The sequence below is a fragment of the Myotis daubentonii genome, chromosome 3, assembly GCF_963259705.1.
Source record: "Myotis daubentonii chromosome 3, mMyoDau2.1, whole genome shotgun sequence".
NCBI lineage: Eukaryota > Metazoa > Chordata > Mammalia > Chiroptera > Vespertilionidae > Myotis > Myotis daubentonii.
In genome coordinates this window covers 204,065,280-204,077,718 of record NC_081842.1, presented here as the reverse complement: position 1 = coordinate 204,077,718, position 12,439 = coordinate 204,065,280, and the positions used below count along the sequence as shown (strand labels likewise).

General features: G+C 43.9%; 1 protein-coding gene across 1 annotated transcript in view; it reads right to left on the bottom strand.

Annotated features, from left to right (window-relative positions):
* Positions 1-12,439, bottom strand: part of AUNIP (aurora kinase A and ninein interacting protein) — a 19,355-nt gene extending 6,916 nt beyond the window's left edge. The window contains 1 exon segment of the mRNA XM_059690757.1: positions 12,247-12,439. Coding sequence (XP_059546740.1) covers positions 12,247-12,324 — 78 coding nt within the window. The 5' untranslated portion in view covers positions 12,325-12,439.

The following is a 12,439-nucleotide window of genomic DNA, read 5'->3' as shown; positions in this document are numbered from 1 at the left end:
CTGCTCACACCCACTGCCGGCGCCCAGCACTGGCCCCAATCACCGCTCAGGGCTTCTCCACCTCCCCCTGCTCGTGAGGGGCAACTGGGGCAGCAGCCGCCACTCGTACCGCTGCTGGCGCCAGGCCCCAATTGTTCCGTGCCATCAGTGGGTGTGACCGGGGCGGCGCCATCGGCAGGTGGGAATGGTGGCGGCGGGAGCAGGGCTGCCGGTAGACGGGACTGGGGGCCGCAGCAGGAGGATGGGCTGAGATCCACCCCTGTGCTCACCGCAGCCTCGAGGCCCACAGGCCCTTTCAAGGTGCACGAATTCATGCACTGGGCCCCTAGTTTAATATAAATATGCTCAAAGGTTAGAGACTACTGAAGAACATAGCAGTGAACCTGAAGACAATATAAACTATTCAAAATGAAGAGAGAGAAAAAACTGAAAAGAATAAAAGTTTTAATGATCTATGGGCTAACAAGCATACATATAATTAGAATTCCAAAAACAAGGCAGATGAGAACAAAATATACTTGAAGAAATTATGAGTAAAATTGTTTTTTAATTTGATGAAAACTACAAAAAACTGTAATTGACTGTCTTTGTCAAAGATGGCCAATACAAGATCTCCTATTTCACATGCTCTTATAATGTGAACTTGCCACTCCTCCCATCAAGTGGTGAGATCTCACCTTGAACTTGGTTCTGAAGAACTCTGTCACTACCTGACAAAGTATGATTGAAGTAACAGTACATGATTTCCCAAACAAGGTCACAAAAATGCCTTGCTTTCTTAAGATGCTCCCTATTTGAACCTGGCTACCATGCTATGAGAAGTCCAAGCAGGCACATAAGTCTCTAGATTTTTATGAAACATACATCCTAGATATATGAAATAATGTGTTAGTATGTGAACAAGTATTTGAGCACCTATGTGATAACTACTGGAAATATAGTGATGAACAAAACAGACTGTTTCTGCCCTGGTAAAGCTTATAGCTTAAGGGGGGTGAGGGTGGGGGACAAACTAATAATAGCTATTAAAATTACTACAACTAGCCCAGCTGGCGTGGCTCAGTGGTTAAGTATTGACCTATGAATCAGGAGGTCACAGTTCGATCCCCAGTGTGGGGCATGCAGGAGGCAGCTAATCAATGATTCTCTCTCATTATTGATGTTTCTATCTCTCTTTCCCTCTCCCTTCCTTTCTGGAATCAATAAAAATAAATATTTTTTTAAATTTACTAAAAGTATGCTAAGTCCCATTAAAAAAACAAAAACAAAAAACTAGTGTTTATCAGAAGACAAACAGTAAGACCTCAGTTAGCAAAACATGTAGGACTAAAGCTTTTCACCAACATGACCACACTTAGCAGGAGTAAATGGGACGTTTATTCCTTAGGTCAGAGTGATGTCCTGAGTGATGTTGCCCCAACTGTAGATTTCTTAGAAGGATCCACATTTATCTCAATGGAATGTTAAGACTGAGTAAGAACAGGTCATCTGGAACTGAGAGGGGCCCAGGCTCAAAGTCCCTCAGTAGATTATCCCCCACCTCAAAACAAAGGCAGCCCCAGTGTATACGTTATGCCTGGCTAATAGGCATAGGGTTCCTATAGGATCAAACCCCCTTGGTGAGCCATAACCTAGGTGTTAACAATTCTTACCTATAAGAATGCCCTAACCAATCCAATCTCAAGGAACATGTTCCCTCCAAACCAAAGAATCTCTCGTTCTTTGGTATATCACATTCATGGTCCCGTCAAGTTTTCTTCTTTCAGAGTGGTGGAAGGAAAAACTGACTTCCTACAATGACAGAGCTCCTGCTCTTCTTGTATTATAAGTATCCTCTGTGATATCTTCTTATAGAATGTGATGCTTATTTTATTTTTATTTTTTGGCTGCAAATCATCCCCAAATTGTGACCCTTTCTTATACTCCACAAAGTATCAAAGCAGATCTGGGATCATATACTTCACTCCTCTTCTCGTTAGAAAATGTTTTATTCTTTCACAGAATTTAATTTCACTTTAGCCTTCATTCCATCTTTTTCTCTTTTGATTATTTATCTATAAGCTTGTCTTCAAGTCCTGCTTTCAAACCAATTTAATTCCTTTATGATTCATGTGGCCTTCAGTACAAGTCTAGTACATAATTTGATCCAACTTCCTTTTTTATAATGGTCGCTCTGGTCTTGAATTTATATATAAGTCTCACTTCCCATATAAGCTAACATAGCTGTGAAATACATGAATGTGTGTATTTCATTCTTTTTGTCATACTACCGCCTTTAGGCTTCCCAGGGCTCATACTGATTTCTTCCCGCTTCTATTCACTGACAGCATCATCACCAAGTCCCCCCTTCCTCCTTAGTCTCTTATAGCATTAATTTGATGACATTCTGAACAAAAACCTTTCCAACCAGTCACTATCATGCCTCATCAAATCAGGCTGAAAGGATGTGCTATCTAATAAGGAAAATTATTTAAGGAGTCTGACCAAGAAAAGCTATCAGGATTCTCATCTCTAGCAATATAAATAAGCTCTGTTGAATTAGTAACAAAGTTTTAAATCAAAACTTACTTCAACCTTTCCAAACCTGCAAAACAAGTAACACCCTACCCTAGTTCAGGATTTCATAAACTCTTGCCTAGTCCTAAACTATTTATTACAACAATCTCTTAACCGGTCAGGTTCCCATTCACTACCTGTTCAATCAGTCCCACATATAGATCAATCTTCTTAAAGAACAACTGTGATCATACCGTCACATTGTTCTATCAATAGCTTCTCTGCTACCTATAGCATAAAGGGTGGACTATTAGACTGCACACTTTCGTATTCCAGTTTACCTTTCCCTCCATTACCAAAAACCCTTCATGTACCATCTATCACAATATTGAGCTAGATGCCAGTTCCTATTATGGCCTCCACCTTCCTCACTTTTGTGCTTCACACAGAAGGGCCTTTTTCACACCCAACTCTGAAATGCTACATATTCTTCAGCTCATCCCCAAACATTTCTGATTCCTACAGCCATATGTGACCTCTTCCTCTTTTGAACTTCACATTTATCACTTGATATTTCAAGACTTCTCCTACGCCGAAACCGGTTTGGCTCGGTGGATAGAGTGTCGGCCTGCGGACTGAAAGGTCCCGGGTTCCATTCCGGTCAAGGGCATGTACCTGGGTTGCGGGCACATCCCCAGTGGGAGATGTGCAGGAGGCAGCTGATCGATGTTTCTCTCTCATCGATGTTTCTAACTTTCTATCTCTCTCCCTTCCTCTCTGTGAAAAATCAATAAAATATATTTTAAAAAAAGACTTCTCCTACAAAACCCTAGGATCAACATTTGACTCACTTGTCTTTCTATCCTCCACACAACTAGCTTAATATAGTAAGTACTCAATTCAATAAATATTTTACAAAGAGGATGGATATATAGGAAGGATACATTCCTGTTTCTGTTTTATATATATATACCTACTCATTACATTTTCAACATCAACAACGCTGTCAGAAAACACTAACTACGGCTTTTCTAATACTGTGAGCAAAGCTAAGATGAGCTCCTGTAACTGTAAAACTGATGTCACACATAAGGTCCAAAACACAGATAGGATGAAAGGGTATAGTCACTGAAATTGTGAATGTTTACTCTAAAGGTAATTAACAAATTACCAAAGTAATCTAGAAACTGATATTTGAAAGAGAATACAGAGCCCAGAAATAAACCCTCAGAGTAGATTCAATGTGAATTGAGTCTTTTCAATAAAACCAAAGGCAACAAAAGAAAAAAATGAATTGGAATTTGTCAAAAGTAAAAAGCTTTTGTGCCTCAAAGGACACTATCAAGAAAGTGAAAAGAGCCCTAACCGGTTTGGCTCAGTGGATAGAGCATCGGCCTGTGGACTCAAGGGTCCCCGGGTTTGATTCTGGTCAAGGGCACGTACCTTGGTTGCGGGCACATCCCCAGTGGGGAGTGTGCAGGAGGCAGCTGATCGATGTTTCTCTCTCATCGATGTTTCTAACTCTCTAGCCCTCTCCCTTCCTCTCTGTAAAAAAATCAATAAAATATATTTTTTTTTAAAAAAAGTGAAAAGACAACATATAGAATGGGAGAAATATTTGCAAATCATATTATCTAATAAGGGATTAATATCCAATATATGTAAAGAACTCCTACCCTAGCCAGCTTGGCTCAGTGGTTGAGTGTCGACCTATGAACCAGGAGGTCACAGTTCTATTCCCAGTCAGGGCAGACACTTGGGGTTCGGTCCCCAGTAGGGGGCGTGCAGGTGACAGCCAATCAATGATTCTCTCTTATCACTGATGTTTCTATCTCTTCCTCTCCTTTCCTCTGAAATCAATAAAAATACATTTAAAAAAAACAAAACTCAAACAAACCTGTGTTTATTTCATAGCTACTTTAGGAAGTGGCAGGTTTCTACATTGTGTAAAAGGGAGCCTTTAGTGTTTTGCTATGGGCTGGAAGTCTTAAAGTCAGAGAAACAGGAACTAGTGGGGGAACCAAAGTTTTAAACAGGACTCTTTGGGAATAAACTAACGAGGCAGGAAATGATATCAATGACTGTGGTCATAAGGTTCAGGCCTCCAGAAATCAGAGGATGGTAAGGCCCTAGAGATCTTGGAGAGAGGATTCCCACCATACACTAGATCAGCAGAACAAATGTTTTCATCATTAACACCATGAAAGAAAATGGAGCCCTGGCAGGTGTTGTTCAATGGTTAAAGCATCAATCAGTCTGTGGACCTAAGAGTTTCCAGTTCAATTCCTGGTTGCAGATTCTATCTCCAGCCTTGGTCGGGTGCAGATGAGAAGCAACCAATCGATGTGTCTCTCTCGTATCAATGTTTCTCTCTCCCCCCCCCCTCCCTCCTTCAGGTGAGGATTAATGGGGGGGGGGGGGGAAGGAGGAAAGAAGGAAGGAAGGAAGGAAGGAAGGAAGGAAGGAAGGAAGGAAGGAAGGAAAGGAAGAAGGGGTATAATTTGGGGTGACAGAGTTGCAGACATAGAGACAAATTACTGGACTCCTCTGTGGGTTACTCCCTTTCTCTCTTCTGAACTCTTCCTAATTCTCTTCCATTTCTCTCCTCTTTCTAAATTAAACAAGTATACAAGTTTTCCACTCAGCACATGTGTCATTCCAGAATGTATTCTAATAATAAAAGGCTTATTCCTAATTCAGGAGTAATAAATACCCATTGCACATTTTGATCATTTTTTATAAATATGTGTATTTTCCCACCAACCATAAATTAGTCTTTTCTTCTATATTTGGGGAAAAAACAGTCACCATTCTACCTGTGCTATAATATGATACAGCTTATACTTTTTTGCTTGTTAACTCACAAACTAGAGAAGAACAAAAAGGTTACCAAGGAAGCAAGATAACTTTAAACTACTGATTTAACAAGCTTAGTTAACACAAGGTCTTCTCTCAGGAATTCCTGCATTGTAGAAAATATGTTTCAGGTTTCTGAAGTGATCCAAACTTTAACTATTGTATAGAAGGGAGAGACTTTTGTATTTACTAAACAAAATCATAGGTTTCATATTCTTAATTTTAAAAACAGATACGTTCCACTACAGACCTAGTGGTTCCATTTCTAGAAATTCATCCTACAGATACATTCATATATTAGTATATGCAAAATGATGTGTGTATAAATTTTCCATTACAGAAGTGCTTTTAATAACAAAAGATTGGAGATAACTTTTCGTCAGTAAAGGACTGGTAAACACACACACACACACACACACACACACACACACACACACACACACAAAATGCAATGGACTGAAATGTATCTTCCCAAAAGTCCTATGTTGAAGCCCCAACCCCCATAAGTCAGGATCTGTCCATGTATGCCCTCTCACACCTTTTAGATCTCATTCACTCTTGTCTGCCTCATTCTGTTCAGCCATACTGGCCTTCTTCCCAAATATACACAAATCTCAGAGATATTGCAATTTGGTTTGAAAGGATATTCTGAAAAGTCCTAAATTAAATTGCAGCAGGCCAGAGAATGGAAGGAAGAGACAAGAAGGGGTTAATCAGTTAAAACTGCAGGCAAAAACCAACAAGACTGCTTACATTCCTGAGTGTGAGTTGGAACTTTTTTTTAATCCACACCAGAGAGAGAAGAAGAAAGGGAGGCAAGGGAGAAGGGAGGAAAAGGGGGAAAGAGAGGGAGAGAGAGACCAAGAGACCCAGATGTGCCTGACCAGGTGGGAATCAAACCAACAAACCTTCTGTGCATGGGAGGACGCTCACAGCCACCCATGTGTGTGTTGGAACTTTGAATTAACTTCCAGGTGGCTATTTCTGTCATTTTCCAAGATAACAGCCAGGTGCAATTGAACCCTAGAGCCATCTCATCATGCATATGCATGAACTTTCTGGACCGTTGCCCATCCATCCAAAGAAGCAAACACTTCCTCCTTACAGATTGTGCTTATCCCAGAACTAGCTCCACTTCCCCTTCTCCCTCTCCCTTTATCTATATAGCCAATGTAAATTCTTTCCAAACAACTTACATCTTTGTATGCGCCCCAACCAGAGTGGAACCCACAACCAAGGTTGTGCCCTGACAGGGAATCAAACCCAAAACCTTTTGGTGTATGGGATGATGCTCCAACCAACTAAGTCACCTGGCAGGACAACCCCCTTTTTTTTTTTTTAAAGATGTTCAGCTGTGGAAGTTAAAAATTTTTTTTAATAGCTTCTAGACCACCTCAATAAAATGAGGATCAGAACTGTAATCTTTTTGCTAGCAGAGGATTTTGCCTTCAATTTATAAAAATTGCAACATCTGAGAAGAACAATTTGTATCTCTTTCTCCCCCCATCTCTCCCCCACTTTCCCCCTCTCACCCTGCAACATGCACCAAGAAAAGGCCATGTGAGCACACAGTGAAAATGTGAGAATGTGGCCATCTGAAAGACAGGAAGAAAGTCCTCACCAGAACAGACTAAAACAATAATGTCTCATTAATGGATACTGTTCCATGTAATGGAATGCTATATAGTCTTTAAAAAGAATGGAGCAGGTCGAACCAAGATGGCGGCATAGGTAAACACCGGAAATTGATGCCTCCCACAACAACTTCAAAAATACAATGAAAAGACAAAACGGACATCATCCAGAACTACAGGAAGGCTGGCTGAGTGGAAGTTCTACAACTGGAAGGAAAGAGAAAAGCACACTGAGACTCAGAGGAGCTGCGGAAGTAAAGTGCAGAGGTACGGAGGCTCGAGCGCACGCGCGGAAAGGGGCGGGCACCTGAGGACGCGGCTGTCTTTTTGAATCGGGAGGGAGTCACAAGCTCCCGACTGCTCTGAACTCCGGTTCCGGGAAGCCTCGGGGGACCCAGGACTCATATGGGGAGAAACTGGACTGTCTGGCAGCAGGCAGAACTCGGAACTTGAGGGCGGCTTTCTCTCAAAGGTGCTTGCAGCAATTAATGGGACACTGAGACGCGGGGCCCCTTAGGGCAGGGCTGAGGATCAGCCATAGCTGCTTGCTCCACCCTGTTGATTCCCTGAGACCCCGCCCCACCCAGGCTGCAGCAGAGGCTTTTGCATATGAATGCCCTGGCCCTTTGCAATCTGAAAATTACCTAACAAATTGCAGCTGGGCCAGACAGACCCAGAACTTCCAAGAGAAGGCCCAAGGCCCCACAGCAGCTTGCATTGCTTCACAGTTGGGCCTCATTTGGGCACCTCCAAGCCCCAAACAAGGAAGGGCCAGACAGACCCAGAACTTCCAAGAGAAGGCCCAAGGCCCCACAGCAGCTTGCATTGCTTCACAGTTGGGCCTCCAAGCCCCAAACAAGGAAGGGGAATCTGCAGATATCCTCGTAGCTCCTGCTGGGTAGCCTCAGGCAGAGGCTAAATTAGCACCTCCTTAGATCCAAGAGCCAGTGTACCCAGTGGTCAGAGTGGGACCATCCAATTACAACTCCTCAGATCCATAAGGGACACACTCAGGGGGCAGACTCAGTGAGCACCAAAGCCCCAATGAAGCAAGTCTTGCCCCGGAGGGGTGTCTCCAGCACAGAAGTTCTCCCACTGCAGACACAGCTGATTCTCACAGCCAGTTGGCCTGGAGGTCAATTCCTCCCAGTGATACCAACAACAATCACGGCATAACTACAACAAGACTGTGCACAAAGCCCACAAGGGGGTGCACCAAGAGTGTCCACCTCAGGTAACTGGGGAGGCTGAGCCACTGGGCCCTATAGGACACCTAGCACACAAAACCACTCTACCAACACAGGGAAGCATAAAAAATGCGGAGACAAAGAAACAGGTCACAAATGACAGAAATGGAGGAAAGCAAACCACTGGATATAGAGTTCAAAACCACGTTTATAAGGTTTTTCAAGAATTATCTGGAAACCGCCGATAAATTTAGTGAGACCCTGGAGGATATGAAAAAAGACCAACTAGAAATTAAGCATACACTGACTGAAATAAAGAATAATATACAGAGATCCAACAGCAGACAAGAGGATCCCAAGAATCAAGTCAAAGATTTGAAATACGAAGAAACAAAAAAGGCCCAACCGAAAAAGCAAAAAGAATCCAAAAATATGAAGATAGTGTAAGGAGCCTCTGGGACAGCTTCAAGCGCACCAACATCAGAATTATAGGGGTGCCAAAAGAAGAGAGAGAGCAAGATATTGAAAACCTATTTGAAGAAATAATGACAGAAAACTTCCCCTACCTGGTGAAAGAAATAGACTTACAAGTCCAGGAAGCGTAGAGAACCCCAAACAAAAGGAATCCAAGGAGGACCACACCAAGACACATCATAATTAAAATGCCAAGAGAAAAAGACAAAGAGAGAATCTTAAAAGCAGCAAGAGAAAGAAACTCAGTTACCTACAAGGGAATACCCGTACGACTGTCAGCTGATTTCTCAACAGAAACCATGCAGGCCAGAAGAGAGTGGCAAGAAATATTCAAAGTGGCCAAAACCGGTTTGGCTCAGTGGATAGAGCGTCGGCCTGTGGACTGAAAGGTCCCAGGTTCGATTCCAGTCGAGGGCATGTACCTGGGTTGCGGGCATGTACCTGGGTTGCGGGCATGTCCCCGGTGGGAGATGTGCAGGAGGCAGCTGATCGATGTTTCTCTCTCATCGATGTTTCTAACTATCTCTCTCCCTTCCTCTCTGTAAAAAATCAATAAAATATATTTTTAAAAAAATTAAAAAAAAAAAAAAGAAATATTCAAAGTGATGAATAGCAAGAACCTACAACCAAGATTACTTTATCCAGCAAAGCTATCATTCAGAATTGAAGGTCAGATAAAGAGCTTCACAGATAAGAAAAAGCTAAAGGAGTTCATCACCACCAAACCAGCATTATATGAAATGCTGAAAGGTATTCTTTAAGAAGAGGAAGAAGAAAAAGGAACTCTTACCATTTGCCACAGCATGGATGGAACTGGAGGTCATTATGCTAAGTGAAATAAGCCAGTCAGAGAAGGATAAATACCACATGATCTCACTCATTTGTGGAATATAATGAACAACATAAACTGATGAACAAGGACTGATCCAGAGACGGAGAGGCATTGATTGGACTGTTGGGCCTTGGAGGGAAGGTAGGGGAGGGTGGGGGTAAGGGGGAAAGATCAGCCAAAGGACTTACATGCAAGCATATAGGCCTAACCAATGGACACAGACAAGGGGGAGGGGGGAGTGAGGGCATGAGCGGGGGTGGGGGGTGGGGGGGAGGTAACGTGGGGATAAGGACACGTATGTAATATCTTAATCAATAAAAAATATAATTAAAAAAAATGGAGCAGCTCTTTATGAATGCATATGAAATGATCCATAATGTGCAATAAGTGAAAAAGCAAATTGCAGAACAATGAATAATATGATCCTACTTATAAGAAAGAAAATATGATTTGCTTGTAGATGCATAGAATAACTCTAGAAAGATACATAAGAAAGTCATGGCCTTGGAGATGGGGAAGGATGGTTAGGACTATTAGAGAGATACTTTACTGTATATCCTGTACATTTTAAATTATGTACCATGTGACTGTATTACCTATCCCCAAAACTTTGTTTAAAAAAATTAAAGGAGCAGGTGGCTCATTTGCTACTTCTTAAAAAATGGCTTTAGTTGTAAGATGTGTTTGGTTTTTTTTCCTCTTTTTAAAAATATATTTTTATTGATTTTCAGAGAGGAATGGAGATAGAGAGATAAAAACATCAATGATGAGAATCATTGATTGGCTGCCTCCCACGCTGGGGATCAAGCCCACAACCGGGACCTGTGTCCCGACCAGGAATAGAACTGGCGACCTCCTGGTTCATAGGTCCACACCTAACCACTGAGCCGTGCCAGCTGGACTTTTTTGTTTGTATTGAATTCAGAGAGAGTAAGGGAGAGGGAAAGAGACAGAAACAGCAATGATGAGAGAGAATCATCTACCTCCTGCACACCCCCGACTGGGGATCCAGCCCACAACCCAGGCATGCAACCCAGGTATGAATCCAGACATGTGCCTGGACAGGAGAATCGAACTGTGACCTCCTGGTTCATAGGTCAGCGCTCAACCACTGAGCAACACCTGCTGGGCTGTAAGAGGTTTTTTTTTAAACAATACTCAATTGTTTTTACTCAAGCAAGCTGAAGCCACCCAAAGAAAAGACTGTCATTCATGGTTTAGATTAGGCTAACGGTCCAGTGGTTGGCAAACTCATTAGTCAACAGAGCCAAATATCAACAGTACAACTGAAATTTCTTTTGGGAGCCAAATTTTTTAAACTTAAACTATATAGGTAGGTACATTGTTATTAACTTAATTAGGGTACTCCTAAGGCTTAGGAAGAGCCACACTCAAGGGGGCAAAGAGCCGCATGTGGCTCGCAGTTTGCTGACCACTGGGTGGTTAACCGTTAACCACCTGGTCTTGAGACTATTATCCAAACTATCCAGATTCAGCACACCTGGCTAATCTCAAGTCCTGTTCGACCTGCTCAGTTAAATCTTCCTTGATAATCCCAAATCATGATCATCCCTCTCACCTCCAAAGTCCCCTTTCCCTTGAAACCACCCACCTGGGCCGATACTCTGCCTTGTAGAAGAATAAGAACACTGGCCTCTGCAGCAGTAAGGACGGGGTTTGAGCCCCTGCTTACGTGGGAATATTTCTTAACCTAAGCCTCGATTTTTTTTTCATCTTTAAAAAAAATAATGGTAGTATCTACTTCACTGTTTTTGTGACTACCTACCATTAATGAGACTGGGGATACTTCAGCCAAGTGCACCTCCTTTCTTCCCACTTTAGAGCAAGAATCCTGCCCTCCGTGTGTTCTGAGCCTCAGTTTTCGTGTATAAAATGGGTATCATTAGTCTCCCCACCATATAAAGCTGCACCAACAAGATAACATGACTGGGACACTCAGCACCATGTCCAGCATAAAATGCTCAAAACATTGAAGATTACCTCACACTTTTGCTCCTTCGTAACGACTGACACAGAATCCTGAACGTGTGGCAAACCTGGGTGTGATGTCCAACCTTCCTGGTTGGATGCCCCGGGCGGGCCGCCGCCTCGGGTCCGCGTGCCCCCAGGGCGATGGCGCCGACACCGATGGCGCATATTCAGTGTTCAGCACCGTGTCTGCACCCAGGAGGCGCTCAATAAGCGCGGGGCCGGCTCCCTTCCCCGTCTCTTCCATTCTTTCCCCCTGAAGTTCGTGGTCCTCTCAGGTAGACCGCCTGCAAGCTGGCGGCTACTCAGAATGAGAAGATCCCAATACTTCAGCCTTTTCTTTCCTTTTTTTCTTTTTCTTTCATTTTCAATATTGCCATTATTGCAGGTCCCCCCACCCCTCTTCAGCCTCTCCTCCGGCCGCCTCAGGGCTCCGAGTCCCTGAGGAGTCGCCCCACACCTCCCAAGTCCCAGTCTCTGGGAATCCCTCCCGTCCGCCTCCCTCCCGCCCTCCCCAGACTCCATGTTTCACCCTTTCTGCAGACTCCGCTCCCTCCCGCCCTCCCCAGACTCCATGTTTCACCCTTTCTGCAGACTCCGCTCCCTCCCGCCCTCCCCAGACTCCATGTTTCACCCTTTCTGCAGACTCCGCTCCCTCTCGCCATTGAATTCCCAAAGCTGCTTCCTTCTCAGTCCCTGACTTTACCTTCATCACCTCCCGGTCCCCCAAAATGTCCCTCCCCCCTCCCCAAACACCTCTCGCTGCCCACCACCCCACCTGCACCTTCCGCCTCTTCAGCGCCGCCGCGTCCAGCCACACGCCGCAGGCCTCCTCCTCGGGGCCTGAGCGCCCCATGGCGGCTGAGGAGGCCTCGCTTGCCTTCCGCGGGTCGGGCTCCAGCCGCCTCAGGAACCGGCACCACCGCCTCCGCCAACGTTCGGATCTCGCGCCACCGCTGGGGGCGGGGCTA